Source organism: Myxocyprinus asiaticus, chromosome 9, assembly GCF_019703515.2.
Source record: "Myxocyprinus asiaticus isolate MX2 ecotype Aquarium Trade chromosome 9, UBuf_Myxa_2, whole genome shotgun sequence".
Classification (NCBI taxonomy): domain Eukaryota; kingdom Metazoa; phylum Chordata; class Actinopteri; order Cypriniformes; family Catostomidae; genus Myxocyprinus; species Myxocyprinus asiaticus.
This window is the reverse complement of record NC_059352.1, coordinates 39,306,922-39,325,765: the sequence shown is the minus strand read 5'-3', so window position 1 is coordinate 39,325,765 and position 18,844 is coordinate 39,306,922. Positions and strand designations below refer to the sequence as shown.

The 18,844-nt window shown below is 38.2% G+C and overlaps 1 protein-coding gene across 1 annotated transcript in view; it reads right to left on the bottom strand.

The window, feature by feature from the left end:
* Positions 1-1,122: 1,122 nt before the first annotated feature.
* The window catches only part of mylkb (myosin light chain kinase b), a 31,852-nt gene continuing 14,130 nt past the window's right edge, over positions 1,123-18,844 (bottom strand). Inside the window, exons 11-17 of the mRNA XM_051706227.1 lie at positions 18,175-18,392; positions 17,961-18,084; positions 17,159-17,311; positions 6,815-6,938; positions 6,574-6,664; positions 5,924-6,058; positions 1,123-2,866 (exon numbers count right to left, since the gene is read on the bottom strand). Coding sequence (XP_051562187.1) covers positions 2,604-2,866; positions 5,924-6,058; positions 6,574-6,664; positions 6,815-6,938; positions 17,159-17,311; positions 17,961-18,084; positions 18,175-18,392 — 1,108 coding nt within the window. The 3' untranslated portion in view covers positions 1,123-2,603. The remainder of the gene's footprint in view (positions 2,867-5,923; positions 6,059-6,573; positions 6,665-6,814; positions 6,939-17,158; positions 17,312-17,960; positions 18,085-18,174; positions 18,393-18,844) is intronic.

Below are 18,844 nucleotides of genomic sequence, written 5' to 3'. Positions count from 1 at the left end.
GCCCACACACAAGGTAATCGGATGGATAGATCATTAGATAATCCACATGAAACACAATGTACAAATGGCACATGGTGTGGTATCTGGCTAAAAATACGTTAGCTTTCCTGGATCAGATGACTTTATTGAAAATTATGTGTTTCTTTGTCCAGAGTCATGGAACGCTAAACCAATTGTATTACGATTCAGATCACTGCAACCAGAGGTGAAAGTTATTCAAATATGGGCAGAGAGGATCGTTCACTCTAATTACATACAGTATGGCCATGAGTAGATGGCGCCAAGTACATAACAAAGACTCAATGATGACACAAATGACACAGAATGGAACTGAATGAGATCTCGTTACTCATGCCTGCATGCTTTTGAAAGAGAGCATACCTTTGGTCATTGTTGCATTTAAATGTGTAATTAGTTTTTATGTACAATTATTATTTAATGTATTTGGAGAGGCCTCTGGACTCTTGGAGACATTTTTGGACACTAGGAAAAATAATTTTGTTGTATCAACACAAAATTACTCAGGTACAGGTGACATGATTGGGAGCAAAACAAAAGCAGTTTTTTTTTCAGAGCTACCTTATTTACACCCCAAAATATATAATGCCAAATCAGAAAAATAACTAAAAATGTTTTTTCTCTTTTTTTTTTTTTTTTTTTGTAGAGTTATAAGCCTTTGGTCTATATAAAGCTTTGTCATAAAATACATGTTTAAAAATGCAATAATCTAAACAAAGGGTAAAATAAACAAACCATTTAAATATTTATTGATTTGTGTGAAAAAGATTTATGTCATTAATAATAATAATAAAAAAAAATTGGCATAATTTCTACCACACCACACAATTTTGCACTTGCAGTTATTTCAAAAGTTAGTGTTCTTGTTAACCAAACTGCCAATAGTGATTGTGAAGTGCTTGAGCTAAAATATGAGACAAGTGATGTTTGATGAAAACAAAGAAAAATCAAGGTAAATATCACATGTGAGCTGAATATTTTAATTGAATATTATTTCCAGTCTAGCTGTAATTTTGCCAAATTATGTAAAAAGTGTGAAAATATTATTTAATTATGTGTATTTAGGATACATAAAATGTTAGCTATAAAAACCAGCCTTAGACAAAGGAGTCTTCCATTTTATTTCAAAAAACATTAACAATGTCATTTCCATCACCATCATTTCCACCATGGAATTAAACACAATGAAGAATTTGTGGTGGAAATTATACTGTGGTGGAAATTTTCATGACCTTCTGAAAAAATTACAAAAATGACATAAATCTCATGTGGTGCATGTACATACACTGTTGAATATTGTTAGTAGACAAATTAAATAAACTAATGAGAGTTGAAGAAACACCAATTTATATTAACCCTTGCGGCTGGAATTCTGACAAGTAACAGCGAACATGGTGCTTTATTTCAATTAGCAGTGTTCAGATAATCATTGCAATTTATGCTGAATAAACCTAAATTAACATACAGAGCTCTTTAGATGTACTTATTATATCACATGATCTACACATCTATTTTCTACACTCTTCTACACTTGCACTCTTCTGTTGGGTAGACTTCAGTTCACTTTAGCTTAATTTGTAATAAACTACTTCAACAAGAAGCTTGGGATGTGAAGGGAAATTTAAGCCAAAATATGTTAAGTGAAAAAGTCAAAAGAAGAAAAAAATAAATAAAAAGGTTTGAGTACCACCCCACATGCCATATATATGGGGTGGTATTGCAGATTGCTGCACAAATTCACCTCATTGCTCTGTAATGCAAGCAGGTTCACTCCACAAGAGCATTTTGAACTCAAAGTGGAAAAAGCACAGATAATTCAGGATTTTTGCCTATCTTTCAAATTTCTAGCCATGACAGAGAATAGTGGTCTTCACCCAGGTGTACAATTTAAGGTACTTATGTGGGTCATTTTCATTATTAACTACATTCAATCATTTAGGATTTAACATTAAATCTGGTAGCTATTAACTAACTAATGCCAATACACTCATTAGATTTAAAAAATGCAAATAATTATCTTTATACAGTAAGGTCTCCAACAGTATTTAAATAATGTTCATGGCTTCATATTGATATTAAAACACTGTGCTAGACTAGATCAGTGTAAAAAAGCATTGTAATTTTGTTACCACTAGATTGCACAACAGGGCAGACTAAAAATGTGCACACAAAATTTCATGCCACACAAAAAAATTATGGTTTGAAATGGATGGTTTGAAATAATGTAATCAGCCAAATAAAGTGATGGATTTCTTTGGTAGTCCAAATGCCCCAACATCAAAGGTTTTTATATTATTTTTTCTAGTTCATTTTGGTAAATCAGTTGGGGTAACTGTCTGGACAGAAAGGCACAAGCTGGAATGTCTTTGATCTTGGCAAAGAGTTTTCACACAAAAAAAGTTTTTTCTCTTTGCAAAGTATGCTAGACAGTAAGAAGAAACACAAAGATTGTGTACAAACATTTGCATTGGTGAAAGACAGTCTGTGTCTGTTAGGAAAAAAAAGCATTAAAAGTGTGTAGATGTTTAAGAGATTCATAGTTTCTTTGGCATCTCTTTCTAACACCATCGCTCATCCATCATTATTCACTCCTGTTGTTCCTCCTCCTCACCTTCACCGTCCCCCTCTCCCTCCTCCCCCTGCATAAACTCAACCATCAGTTCAGCGGTGCAGCTGGCTTCTCCCAGGCTATTGACAGCTTTGCAAGTGTACTTGGCATCATCGTCAGGGCAAACCTCTGAGATCACAAGGCTACAGTGGCCGTCCTCTTCATAGTCAATCTGGAAGTGGCGCGTCTCCTTTATAGGTTGCTCATCCTTGTACCACACGACCTCAGGGTCTGGGCAGCCTTCATGTTTAGAAAAAAAAAAACAAAAAAAAAACCAGTAAAAATGAGTAAATGTCCTGAATCATAAAAATGCTGTGTAAATGAAAGACACATTTTGATCTTAACATTTTGTCATCATTATGCCACAAATGCTAACGATTAAGTTTAACTTGTATTGAACACAGAACATTTCTTTAATGAAGATTTTAAATTTCTTAAAGAACAGAAGAATTAAAGTGAAGTGTCATTTTTGAGCTGCTAGTCAGCATCACCAAACAGAACTGCAAAAATTATGATTGTTTTCAAATAGGTCTCCCAAAACACTCTCCCCATCTTCCATTGGTTGGACCAACAGATAGTCCAGCCCCAAACTGATGCACTGGTTGATGTGATTGTAGCAGGAAGCACAGCTCTTGTTCCTTCGTTGAGTGGTGTTGCTTCAGTGAAACTCCACTCATTGTTATTACCTGTGCTTCTGCTAATTGGGTTGATTGCAAAAGGTAAAATAAGCCCATCATAAGTAGTTGCCAGTGTGCAGTGCTGGTGTGTGTGGCACCCCTTGGTCAACTCTGGCATTCCCAGAGTGGGGCTATTGGTGTCGTGCAGCCCGGTTTTTATTTGCTTCGTTCCCCTCGTAGTATACAGAGATATGTGTGTGAGATATGTTTTGCACTCATAAAATTTGTTCACTTTTGTAACATTAGCCTGTGTTTTGCAGCTGGAATTTTGCCCAATTGTTTAAAGTGGTCATGACATTAGGAATCTTTTGACCGACAAGAGGTCATTGTACTATAAAAACATACTGTAAGTTTCAGAACTGAAAACTTCCTCCTTATTAGAAAAATAACATTTATTTAAACCAAGCTGCAAAAACATCTCGTTTGGAATTTGTGGAACTTGTAACGTCACAGGGACCAAATACATCTGCATATGCAACGCCTATTTTTCCGTCACTACATCCTTGGCCCCGCCCACTTGTGCTCAGTCAGTCACACAGATGAAGAGGAGAGAGATGGGGCCTGTCATGGGAGATTCTTCCAAAGTGGACTTACACAGGACACCTTCACGTGACTGTCTGGATTTAAATGTTTTTCTAAATAAACATGCACAGACAGACGTCTTTGACCGCTTGATACATATCTCGGGCCACTTTTAAAAGACACGGTGTCAAGTTACAACTCTGAAGAGGAGAAGCTCTCTGTCATTCAGCTGCTGCCTTGCATTCTTTCGCCCATCTGCACTAATTTTAGTTGTTAGTGTATGAAAACATGATGGAATGATACTGGAAAATAGATTTGGATGTGTCTTCAGCAAATTTTGTGGATTGTATGTTTGGCTATTATCATTCAAGTCATAATACGAACCAAGCTTTGCAAAGGAAATGCTATTGGAGGATGGGGCAGTTAAAAACACTTGGACGTAATCGCAAAAATGGTGAGTAAACAGTTTCATTCATGAATATTTCATATGTCATGACTGTGTGATAGTTTATGGTGCTGAAACCCTGTTTACACCGGGCACATCCACTGATGCGATGCAACGGCACGAAATTTCTAAACCGTTTATTTGTGGTGCTGGCAGTAGTAGCGCCACCACGTGCAGTACAAAATGGAATGGGACATCTGTTTACTGTCAGTGCAACACGATGTGCCACAACAGACGCTTCCATGGTAGACAGCATCATTGATTATAATGGGTTCTATTGCTTTTGACATGACTCTCATGTCCGGTGTAGACAGGGTGTGAGTGTTAACAGTTGTGCTTGAGATGAACAGTTTAATATATTCGGATGCAATGTGTTGGATGTGCATTATATGTAAATTCTGACATTTAGTTTTATAATGTTTTGGTGCTTATTAATTTTCTTCCGATTGAGTTTCAAAAATGGCTCTATTTGAGGGGCTGCATGATGTTAGCCAATCATAACAGTGGCCATTTATGTTAAAGTTTAAAGGAGGCGCTTAGGTCAAAACCAAGCGTTTCAGACAAAGGGCCAGAGACGGTGCAAAATGATCATATATTACTAAATTTTGACTGTTTTAATGCAAAAAAAAAAAAAAAAAAAAAAAACATTACTAACATTATCATTGGACCTCAGGGAAGATAAAACTATATATATAAAAAAAGAGCATTTCATGACCCCTATAACAGTACCCGTTTCACTCACTTTCACGGAGCTGGCACCGTTAAGTATGAACTTGAAATGGAGAGATGTGATATCTGTTTGTATTTTCTATTTTATTGATATCTGCTCTTCACTGCATGTATGTGAGTAAGGATCTATCCCCTACTCGTCTGCGGTAACTTGGGCTGCGCTGCTGTTTTTTCTCTTTGTTTTTGTTTGTCTTAACTTGTATAAATTAACTGACTGCCATGGTACAGAGATTCTTACAAATTGCTGCCACTTTGTATGAGTATTCTCTGCTGTGAGCCTGCCCCAGGGAGGCTAGTTACTGGGTATCGTGGTCCACTCTCACCGTTTGCTGTAATTGTTTGCACTTGAGTCCTAATTCACTAGGTTGTTGCAGTGTGGGTACTAGGGTGGGTATGATAATTGGCATTTCCAGGCCTCCTCTAGTGTGGGTTGCCTCCCTGGTGGTCCGCTCCTGCCTTCCAGAGCTATTAATAGTTATTTATTGTCTGAATGTGCAAATGTATCGGTATGTAAAATGTATGTATTTGTAATTTTAATGGGGTAGAATCCTGTTTTACCCATGTAGTAACGACTATGAATAAAATGCACTTTACTGTGGAAGACCCTGCCACTTATCTTCACTGGTATAATGAACCTGTGAGTCCTCTTGATTTCAATAGCTTCCAGCCTAAATTTTAAGCTTGGAACTTTTAAGCCTCCACTCGCCACACATTTTTTTGAGAATGCCACAGAGCCACAGTGTTTAAGCAAACAAATAGCTTCCTTATAGTTGTCCCTGAATATTAAGCTGGGATAAGAGAATGTTTAATAACATCGAAAAAATTACACATTTCACTTTTGATCCTAAAAGCTTAATGAAGCAGTTACATTTCTTTAAAGGAGCTTATTATGTAAAATTCTTTGAGTTCAGAGGTCATCATTACCATCTATCTTGCAGTCAAAGCGGGCAGCACTGCCTTCCACCACTTCCACATCCTTTATGACAGAGGAGAAGGTGGGGGCCGCAGGGGTGTGGTTTTCATCCTCGATACACTCAAGGAATGGCGCATTATGTTCTTCTAAACACACACATTTTTATGATGTTTAATATGTATAAAATATCTACAGTACCAGTTGAAAGTTTGGACTCTCCTCCTACTTTTTTATTACTATTTTAGTAGTAAAGCTATTAAAACTATGAAATAACACAAAGGGAAGCGTGGGGATTTTAAACAAAACTATAAACAAAATCTTGTATTTTAGCTTTTTCAAGTTATCCTCCCTTTGTCAAGATTACAGCTCCATGCTCTCTAGGAATTCTCTCAACCAACTTCTTATGAGGTGTCCACTTGGGATGCCTTTTAAACAGTACTGAAGGAGGTCCCATGTACGCTGGGCACTTGTTTGCTGCAAAGTGTTTTTAAGATTATGAGAAACATAAATTGCCCCAAGAGTGTCCAAACTTTTGACTGGTAGTACATACATGTGTGATGCTTAATACACATCAAATACATATTAACATGGTATTTATTGTGTTTTTCCAATGCACCGGCAATTTGCAACAACAATATGAATTTAGTTGCTGGCACACTACCTTCAGTCGGAGAACCTTTCTTAAAGCCAATGCCTCCTAACATTCCCATAGAACTGAACCTGGAGATGGCTCGCACTGCATTCCCTGTTTTCTGCGCAGTTAAAACACACATTTGCTCAGATCCTGACACTCACAAATTGAAATTAATTCTTTCAAGAAATTAATTATTTGTTTAAATGAGAATTCAAATAAAAACTGTTATAACAAATAACAAATGTTATCCATAGACTGTCCCACTCACCTGCCAGCGGCGTCTCAGGATGTACTTCTTCATTCTCTCTTTGGACAGCTGTTTGGCCTCCATATTTCTGGTGTCCTGCTTGAGCCAGGAGTGCCCTAAACACTGCGCACAGGTCAGTCTGGCCCTACAGAGTGGCATTTATAGAGGTCAAAGAATCCAAATTGAATGCTTAAAATCCCCTTCTCACCATTAAGCATTCTGTGTGATAATTTACCTTACCCATTCTCGTCCCTTTAAAATAGTGTGGCTTCTATGTAAGTTGTTAAAGACCCCATGAAATGGTGTTTATGTATTTCCTTCTGAAACAGGCAGTTTAGGCAAGACATATCAAAGCACTTGTGCCTTTTTTTAGGAGGCAAATAGGCTGTTGTTGCATCCATTAACACTGCCATGAACTATGACTAACTACTGGGTAGTCAGTTACAGGTGGTACTTGTTGGAAGAAAATTCTCATTCTAGAGAGCAGTTGATTGGACAAAAATCTCTATTGTGCAAGATAATCAATATTTCCCAGAAGAAAAAGACTGTTCATTTTAGATGTGTATTTCTGTATCTCTTATCTAAGGTTAATTTTGTCAACATTTTGGCGTACACTAGCAGATAGATGGCTTCAAAGATAATAAAGATGGACTAAAATAAAAAAAATCAAGTTTTGATTACATGGGATGTTCAAGAAATGTGACAACTGTGCATCTACAGAGTGCTTTATAAGGATGTTTGGTTAGCTTGGCACAACCCTGCAGAAAAGACAAGCTTTGCTGGTTACCAGCTTTTGGCTGCTGGTCCCTCTGCATGGATGCTGGTGTGCTGATGTCTGCACCAGGCTTTTAAACTATCTTAACCAGCTTCATCAGAAAGTCCATGCTGGTCAAACAGATTCACCAGCTAGGTTTTGCTGCAGGCATTAAAGCCTGTTTTAGGTACTTTCCCTGGGACGAGGAACTATAGTTACTCGAAGCTGTTTAAGGGGACATTTTTAGCTCCTAATCTGGGGTAGGTACTTTTGGGGCATATAGGGACTGTGGGAGGTGCTGCAGCCAGGGTTCATACAGAGTCTTGAAAGTTTGAAAAATGCTTGATTTTCACAGTTAGGTTTTCAAGGTTTGAAATATACGTTATGTTCCTTAAAAATGCTTAATTTTTTCCTTCGGTTGTTGACTGTTATAAACAATCTAAAATTATTTCGAATTTGAAAAAGATATACAGTCGTTATGTTTGTGGTGTCTCGTTAGCGCAGGAGTACATGTGCGCAGCTCTGCATCTTTCTCTCATGCTTTGATGTCACGCACACGGAAGTACTGCACATCTCCACTATGGTAGATTGGCGCCAAAGAAATTATACCTGCATCTCCTGCTTCCATCAACATGCCGGAGTGCCGTTTCAATGACAGCTGGCTGGAAGAGGAGAAATAAAATATCTCTGTGTGGAGGAGTGATCAACAAAAAGGAAATCATATGTCTAAGTGCAAAAAAAAAAAAAGAAAAAAGAAAAAAAGTCAATGGACGTTTGCACTTACAAGCACTTAGCCAAAGATTTTGTTAAAACTTGCATTTACTTTGGGATAATTTACAGTCAATATGTAATATCGCATGAATACTTAAAAGTAGGGCAGAAAGTCATTATATATTAAATATGTCAAATGTAGGGCTGTGCTAATTAAAATAAAATCGAAATCGCGGTGTGGCCTGTGCGATATATTAAACCCTTAAAATGTTGTAATTTCATTAAATAAATGTACTTATAGTCTGGATTAGGATTGACCAAGCACAGCCACTGTGTTTTCAACTGTCTCAGCGGCTCACAAACAGCGAACGGCCCAAACAAACTCCATTCGTCTCTGTAGTGTTCTGAGTTTGGTTTGCTATCAGTGCGCGGTGCATTTTTCTAATAACATGCATGAATAATGTACGTGAGAACACAAAGTGCTACGAAATCACTTTATTTTCATATAATTAAAAACATTCTTGTAATAACATGACACTGGGGCACAGAATAGGATGTGGCATTTCACCATATTTTAAATGAAGAGGATGTTTAAAAAAAATATGCAAGAAATAAAAATGTCTTCAGTTTATTGTAAAGAAAGGCTTGAGGTTTTAATAGGACAAATGCTGTGTGAATGTAATGAAATAACAACAGAAATATTACTGTTGTACTACAATGAAATTAACATTAATTATTCAATATTACATTACAGTAATATAATATTACAGTTTGCTTTTGAAATGGACTTCCATGTATGATGCTTTATGTTCAGATTAACAATTTTTATGGATTCACATATTTGAACATAGAAAAACAAAACATACATACACAGAATCAACATTAACCCCCACTATTACCCCTCCCAATCCCCAATCCCCAATCCCCAATCCCACCCTGGCCCCCAACAACATCCCAGTGGTTGTAAATGATATAGACACACACACAAAAAGCAGTAATCACCACTCCCATAGTATCTGCCGCTTTAGGAGGGTGTATGCTATTCCCAAAAATAGTACAGAGCAAGTGGCACAGCTGTAAATACCTAAAAAACTGAGGTCTGGGGATCCCAAAATGTTGAACCAAATTTTCAAAGGATCTCAACACACTACTATCATATAGGTCACCGAGTGTAGTAACCCCCCTCACAATCCACTCTGAACAGCAGAAAGGGGACATATTAATACATAATTTGGGGTTCAGCCATAAGCTCAAGGCAACATTTAGATAAATATCCGAATTAAACACTCTGGACACTTTTGTCCATACCGATAACAGGGTGTAATTACCTTCTCCGGTTAGTTTGATAGAAAGGCTTTGCAATGGCAAAATAGGGGCAAGAACTTCCTGTTCAATACAAAACCAGGGAGGGGCTCTTTCAGGTGGAAGGGACCAATGAGCCAAATGTCTGAGACTGAACGCATAAAAATAAAACAAAATCTTGGGTAGGCCTAGACCGCCTTTGTCAATCGGCCTATGCAGTTTACTGAAATGTAATCTGGGACGCTTACCATTCCAAATGAAAGACTTCGCTATGCTATCATATTGCTTGAGGTAAGAGAGGGGGACATCTACAGGGAGAGACTGTAGCAGGTAGTTGAATTTTGGAATACAATTCATTTTAATAACATTAACTTTTCCAATCATCTATAAATGTAATGAAGCCCACCTGCCCACATCGCTCGAATACCTTTTTTATTAAAGGGTCAAAATTAACTCTGACTAAATCAGACAAATTTGCTGGGAATAAAATACCCAAATACTTAATGCCCTGTTTGGGCCACTGGAAGGCACCCGGCTGGAAAAGCCGTTACTGGGCAGTACGCTGTCAGAGCCAAAGCTTCGGATTTAGAGCAATTGACTCTGTATCCTGAGAACTTAGAAAAGGAATGAATGATTCTGTGGAGGCATGGCAAAGATCTAGTAGGGTCGGAGATGAATAATAAAATATCATCTGCGTAAAGCACAAGTTTATGCGCCACACCTCCCACCATTACCCCTGAAAAATCATCCTCCTTTCTTATCGTGGCTGCTAATGGTTCCAGGGCAAGACAGAACAATAATGGGGAAAGAGGGCAACCCTGCCAGGTGCCCCTATCCAGAGTAAAATAATCTGAAATTAATCAATTTGTTCATACCGCCGCTACCTGGTGTCTATAAAGCAACTTAATCCATCCAATAAACGTACTCCCAAACCCATACATTTCCAAAATTACTTACTTCGCCAAGCTCCTCCAAGGTTATCTCAGAATCAAGATAATTTTTTTTGCTCAGTCATCAATTTATGGAGTTCTAAAGGTTCCACAAAGTTTCTAATATCTTCATCAGAAGACGAAGACGTGAAACTATAGCGATCAAAATAGAATTCTTTAAAAGCATTATTAATATCAATGGCCTAAGTAAAAATTTCACCACCAGCAGATTTCACTGAGGGAATGGTAGAAAAAGACTCTCTCTACTTTATATATCTAGCCAAATTCTTCCCTGCTTTGTCCCCCGACTCAAAGTATGACTGTCTTGCCCTGAATAGCCAAAACTCCACCTTCTGAGACAAAATAGTATTATATCTGTATTTCAATAGGGTCAATTCTCTGAGGCCATCAGGCGACATTCGGCACTTCAGCTCTGCCTCGGCACTTTTAATATTCCCTTCCAACTCCACGAGTTCTCGTGCTTTGGATTTTTTGATGAATGAGGCATACTGTATGATCTGACCCCTAAGAAATGCCTTAAATGCCTCCCAAGACACGTCCACAGAGGATACTGAGGACCAGTTGGTCTCCATATAAACATTGATTTCAGCCTAAAACATTTGTTGGAAATCAGGATTTTGCAAAAGGGATACATTAAAGTGCCAACTATATGATTTCTTTTTCTCTATATGTGGCAACACCTCTAAACTCATCAGGGCGTGATCTGAGACAAAGATGTTTCCAAATGAGCAATCAACAACCAATGAAATGAGGAAACTGTGAAATTTTGGCATTGATTTTGAAAATATGACTGATCATGCAAAAAATCTGTCTTTTATTTAAGGATAGAGATCATATGAAGCCATTTATTATCACATAGTTGTTTGGCTCCTTTTTAAATCATAATGATAACAGAAATCACCCATATTGCCTTGATCAAAAGTTTACATACCCTTGAATGTTTGGCCTTGTTACAGACACACAAGGTGACACACACAGGTTTAAATGGCAATTAAAGGTTAATTTCACACACCTGTGGCTTTTTAAATTGCAATTAGTGTTTGTGTATAAACAGTCAATCAGTTTGTTAGCTCTCACGTGAATGCACTGAGCAGGCTAGATACTGAGCCATGAGGAGCAGAAAAGAACTGTCAAAAGACCTGCGTAACAAGGTAATGGAACTTTATAAAGATGGAAAAGGATATAAAAAGATATCCAAAGCCTTGAAAATGCCAGTCAATACTGCTCAATCACTTATTAAGAAGTGGAAAATTCGGGGATCTCTTGATACCAAGCCAAGGTCAGGCAGACCAAGAAAGATTCCAGCCACAACTGCCAGAAGAATTGTTCGTGATACAAAGAAAAACCCACAGGTAACCTCAGGAGAAATACAGGCTACTCTGAAAAAAGAATGTGTGGTTGTTTCAAGGGGCACAATACGACGACACTTGAACAAAAATGAGCTGCATGGTCGAGTTGCCAGAAAGAAGCCTTTACTGTGCCAATGCCACAAAAAAGCCCGGTTACAATATGCCCGACAACACCTTGACACGCCTCACAGCTTCTGGCACAATGTAGTTTGGAGTGACGAGACCAAAATAGAGCTTTATGGTCACAAACATAAGCGCTATGTTTGGATAGGGGTCAACAAGGCCTATAGTGAAAAGAATACCATCCCCACTGTGAAGCATGGTGGTGGCTCACTGATGTTTTGGGGGGGGGGGGATGTTGAGCTCTAAAGGCACGGGGAATCTTGTGAAAACTGATGGCAAGATGAATGCAGCATGTTATCAGAAAATACTGGCAGACAATTTGCATTCTTCTGCATGAAAGCTGTGTATGGGACGCTCTTGGACTTTCCAGCACGACAATGACCCTAAGTACAAGGCCAAGCTGACCCTCCAGTGGTTACAGCAGAAAAAGGTGAAGGTTCTGGAGTGGCCATCACAGTCTCCTGACCTTAATATCATCGAGCCACTCTGGAGAGATCTCAAACGTGCGGTTCATGCAAGACGACCAAAGACTTTGCATGACCTGGAGGCATTTTGCCAAGACGAATGGGCAGCTATACCACCTGCAAGAATTTGGGGCCTCATAGACAACTATTACAAAAGACTGCACATTGTCATTAATGCTAAAGGGGGCAATACACAGTATTAAGAACTAATGGTATGCAGACTTTTGAACAGGGGTCATTTCATTTTTTTCTTTGTTGCCATGTTTTGTTTTATGATTGTGCCATCCTGTTATAACCTACAGCTGAATATGAATCCCATAAGAAATAAAAGAAATGTGTTTTGCCTGCTCACTCATGTTTTCTTTAAAAATGGTACATATATTACCAATTCTCCAAGGGTATGCAAACTTTTGAGCACAACTGTGTGTATATACAGTATATATATATATATATATATATATATATATATATATATATATATATATATATATATATATAAATCTATTCTAGAATAAATCTTATGGACTGATGAAAAATATGTATAGTCCCTATTAGATGGGTTCAAAAGTCTCAAAATATCTGCAAGACCAAGATTTGTACACATCCTTTAAGAAAATTAAAGTCTCTTCCCAATATTATATCATGAGGGGTGCCAGTGGTTTGCAACATCCCTTCAAAATTTATAAAAAACTCTGATCATCAGCGTTAGGTGCATAAATATTAGCCAAAATCAACATTTGCCCCTGAATTTCTGCTTAAACAATAATAACTCTTCCTAATTTATCTTTAATCTGTTTGAGACTTTTGAATTGTAGATGTTTACTTATCAATGTAATGACTCCCCTGCTCTTACTTGAGCCAGCACTAAAGAAAACATGCCCACCCCATATCTTCCCAAATTTTTCAGCTTCCTGTGGGGAAAGATGCATTTCTTGAAGAAACACTATGTCATATTTATTTTGTTTAAGAAAAGAAATAACCTTCCTTCTTTTTATGGGGTGCACCAACCCATTCACATTCCACGTGGAGAGAGACAATCCACTCATATTAACATTTGACATTTTGAAATATTAGAAAAAAATAGATTGTGTGTCAAAAACAAAATTATAAAGACCACATTCCAACATTAGTGCAATAATCAAACCCCCGAACTTCCCCCAGAACCAAACAAACAGAAAAAAGAAAAATGTGCGCATTAACGCGGTTGGCACGACGGCACCAACCGCGTCCTTCCCTCTAAACTCAAACAGCCCATGTACACCTACGTGAGTCCCCGCACAAATTTGCCATCGGATTGCTTAAGTCTGGTGTTTCTATTCTAATTTTGTGAGACAGAATTACACAACAGAAGAAAATCTATAAAACAAACTCCAGACAATGGCCAGAATAAACACAAATAATGTGTAGATTAATTCACAAAACTGTCCCAAAGGTGTGTTCTTCCACAAAACAAGCTCCAGCCACTAATGGAACCAGCACACACACACACACACACACACACACACACACACACACACACACACACACACACACACACACAAACGTTCAGTTTCCTCGGACAGTCAAACGAATTCTCAGTGAGCCGGCTGTTCATGAATGCGGCAGATTACCTAATCTTTCCAATGTCCTGCAAAAATACTCCACAAAACACACTCCAGCCGATAGGAGGCATAAACACAAGGAATGCGCAGATTCATCCACAACTGTCCCGAAGGAGTGTTATTCCACAAAACAAACTCCAGCCGCTAGGTGGAACCAGCACAAAAAGAAACAAAACATGAGCCCAGTTTTCTCGGATGGTCAAGTGAATGTTCAGCGAGTCAGGTCTACTAGGCTGTAAAGCGAGCGCCACACAATGACTCACTCATTCCATATACTTTATGAAGGATATTGGGGACAAGTAAACACGCTACAGCCATCCTTAGCATCTATTCTCAACCTGGCCAGGAACTTCAGGGCAAAGCGACCCTCCATCGATGCAAAAGTTTCTTGAAGGAGTGTTATTCCACAAAACAAAGTTTTGTAAGAGTTTCTTGCATTCCTTGAATCGATCACGTTTCTCTCTTGTCGAATTTGCAAAGTCTGGGAACAAGAAAATGTTGTGATTCTTCCAAGAAAGGCTTCCTTTACTCCTCGCCTCGCGTAACGTGATCTTTATCAAATGATCTCAGAAATTTGGCCAGAATTGATCGGGGCCTGTCTCCTCCAGCGGATCTCTGAGCCGGAACTCTGTGAGCTCGCTCGATTTCCAGCTTATGGCCTATTATGTTGAGCATACTCGGAAAGAGCTCATCTAGGAATTTTACCATATCTCGGCCTTCCTCATGCTCAGGAATTCCAACAATTTGGACGTTGTTTCGACGATTACAATTCCCAAGGTCTTCAAGCTTTTCCCAAATATGTTCCAAATCTACTTTGGTTGCTAGCGGGTTAGCAGCTAATTCCCTCTCCGATGACTCCAGATAATCAATCCATTTCTCAAACTTCCCCGATTCTTGTAACCAACTCAGAGAATTTCGTCACCATCGCAGTGATCGATCGACGTATTACAGCAAGATCCTCCAAGTCTGCCACAACCTTCACCAGCATTACAGACATGCTGGACAGCTGACGTTGAATCTCTCCCACCGCACCGTCCAAACTGAGTCCCTGGTCTGTGGCCCTGTCTGAGGTATCAGCTTGAACACGTAAGTGTCTTTTCAAATCTCCAGAGCCCTAGGATTTTGAATTCTTTGACATGTTGACTCTAAAGAACAGTTATGTAGCAGGGTGTATCGAATCTCACCAGTTTAAGACACCAAAGGAATTAAAAACTAGCAAAGTGCGCAGAGCTCGCCGTTCACACGTCCGAACCCTGCATGGCGCCATGCGACTCCATGTTGCTTTATGTTAAATAATTTAGTATAATTTGTAGGTAAACATTGTTGTTTATTCATTGGCTGTGTATTGATATGTTGGTACATTTACCAATTTTAATATGATTAACACAAATTTATATTTATGATGAATATTATTCTTCCATTAACTTATTTTATATTTCAACTTGCAGAAACCCTGTTTGATAAGCAGTGTTACATGTTCTAAGGTCTTGTTGAATGTGTGCCCTAGCCTGGCTGTACAATTATCCCTTACATATTTTATCTGTTAGAACAGCTGAAATTACTCAAAATATTAATAATAACATATTATTCCTCAAATTGGTCTGATATTTGCGGTCACGTCTTATACTGGAGTGAGGGAAAACTATCCCATCACACTAAATGTATTTCTGCTGCAGATGTGCATGTTTAGAGGTGAGATTCCACATGCATCTCATATCTTGTCACTAAATAGCTTGTATTTTTCAAAGCAGTCTTCTTTTAGCCTTTATTCTAATAGCTGGGGACAAAATATCAGTTGTAGAATTTTAGCTTTTATTTGAAGTGAAAAACACACACCCACACCAACTTTCATTAAAAATGGCCAAATGTACATTTATGTGACATTTCTTTTTATTTTCCATTTGATAATGAATAAGTAACTACAGGATTTGTTTTCCCCCATGGTAATTCATGGCCTATAGATAACCGGTGCAGACTGTATCTATGTGTTAATGCAAGACTTTGGTTGTAATCGTATTAAGGATTCCAGTCTTAGCTGTCTTTGGGTTTAAAGGAATTCTTGAAACTTTCATTTTTATAGATTGGGCAATGTTTGAAATCACAGAAGGATACATTTTTATCATTGCATTTTTGTCAATTAACATTTAGAATTGGATAAACTTTAAAGCTTCGAGGTGCTTGAAAAAGATGATTAAGATACCTGGAAAATGCTTGAAAAGTGCTTGAATTTCACTCTTAAAAAGCTGTAAGAACCATGTGCAGCCTGTGATTGGTCAAAAACCTATGATGCACAAATAGCTTTGAGAAAGGAGAGGAGTCCACTGCCATTTGTAAACAAACTAGCTGCTAGCCTGCTACTCAGAGGATTGCGCTAATTTTACAATTCCCTTAACAGAAATAAAATAAAACCAACAAATATATGTGTATATGTGTGTGTGTGTGTGTGTGTGTGTGTGAGGCACGCTTTGAGTTTTCATTTCATCTGTACTGTTTGTACTGTGTGACTATACAGAAAATAAAGTGATTTCTGGATTACTACATAAAGGTTTCCTGGGATGATGGATAATCAGATGTTTATCGAGAGTTGTATAATTGTTACTTTATCATAAACTAAACAGTCATGAAATCTAGTTTACATGAGGGAAGTATTGCGTGACAGTTTTTGCATGGTTAACTTGCATCAAGACATATTTTTTAAATAAATAAGTGAGTATTTCAGTACAGTTATGCTGCTGCTATTGAATCACGCATGCAAACAGCATAATAAGAAAAATGTTCGATACTAGATGACATGACTATGGGGGCTACTTCTGTGAGTCGGAATGCAAAAGAAGAAAAGTCTCCATGGGTATGGTGTTCCTCATAAGATTTCTCATCTAGAAAGTTACAAAGGGAAAAGAACCAGGACTGTAGGTGGGAAAGGGCCACCTAGCTGGTCCACCTGCTTGACCAGAACCAAACCTTGGGAATACATGCTGGTTAAGGTGGTCTTTTTAGCAGGGAATGTTGTTATTTCCATTTGTAAACAGATTCTAATTCCAAGAGATAAAAATGATAAAGTTTCACATTCAAACCTTAATTAAATTTTTTCTGTTAAGCATTCATGCTTACCTCATGTCCTTCTTTAGGAGACTGCTGATGAAGTCTTTGGCCTGATCTGAAATCTCATCAAATGCCTCATCTTCAAAATCCCAGGTGGCTGAGGTGACGTTAGCGAGGGTCTCATTGTCATTTTCTCCCATGAATGGAGAAAGACCACTGACCCTGAGGATGAATTAGAAGGGTATAAATTGCTAACATTTCATACGGCTATTGCATATTCAACCAAATTAAACATTTTAAAATATAAAAGAAAGTCAGTTGAAATATATTTACACTACTTCAAAGAAATCAACATTTTGTTAACATGCAACATTGAAAAAATTAAGCTTGGAATGTAAGTTGTTCAAACACTTTGGCCTTAAAGACACCATGAAATTGCTTGTCAGGCACAGCTGTCTTGTGTTGACCAACTTCCTGTTGAAACAGGAAGTTGAGGTGGGGCATATCTGAGGGCTCTTTCTTTAAAAAAATTAATTAAAATGAATAGCCTTTACTTACATCACAGCTATGAACCATGATTTCCTGTTCACTATTGCTAGTTAGGTGGTATTAGTGGAAGGACATTCCTATTCTAGAGAGCATTTTATTGGAGTGCAAGATGAATCATCAATATTTTTGGTCCATTTTCCTGGAATTTTAAATATGTATATATGCTAAAAGACAATTCTGCAAATTTTTAGCAGTACACCAGCTTATAGATGGCCTCAAAGGTCATGTTTCCAGTCCTCAGCATTAATTACTTTGTCCTAGTCAAAGTTTTTAACAACAGTTGGAGGATTAACACTGATGTAGACACTGGTTTGTCACTCACAGAATGTAACAGATGACGCCAATGCTCCACATGTCTGTTGGGTAGCTGATAGCCTCATAGTTGATCACTTCAGGAGCAACAAACTCAGGGGTTCCAAAAAGAACCTTGAGTGAACCAGAATCCTCTGTAAACACAGACAAATCACAACAGTTGATCAGCTGTTCAAGGTTACCAGACCCTATTTGTTTTACTGCAGTTGTCAGCACTAGTTTACCTATTCTTCGGGCAAGACCAAAGTCGATGAGCTTGATCTTGCTTCCTGTTTTGTTGACGCACATGATGTTTTCAGGTTTGAGGTCGAGGTGGACAATGCCTTGCTTGTGGATAAACTGGACACCATCTATGATCTGCAGCATGTACTTGATCACCTCTCTCTCAGTCAGTTCAAAATCCTCATCAACGATTCTCTCAAACAGCTCACCGCCAGAGATCCTGCAGTCAATGGGAACCATAATGACATCATCAGTGAGTGACACCAACTAATCAGACTGAGTTCATAATTGCATACTACCATACTACTCTTACTATTTCTGCCATAGGGGTAGTATGCAATTCCGAACTCAACCCATGTCTGAATATGTGCAGCCTGCTTCACAGTATGCAAACAACCCCCCCCCGCCCAAAAAAACAGTATGTCAAATAAGTAGAATGTCTGAAAACTCAGTATTCATGAGGCAGTAAGTGAAGGAGTAAATAAAAAAATGGCAGAGAACTTTAAGTCTGGGGACTCTTTTCAAGTGTAAATGCTATAGGTACTATAATAAATGTTTTCATTTTTGTTAGTATATTGTAGGTCAAAGCAGTATCGATAATACCAAATACCGGCTCAATTCAGTATCCATGCGCTGTCACTTTGGCAGCTGCTTTCCAGCACTCATACACAT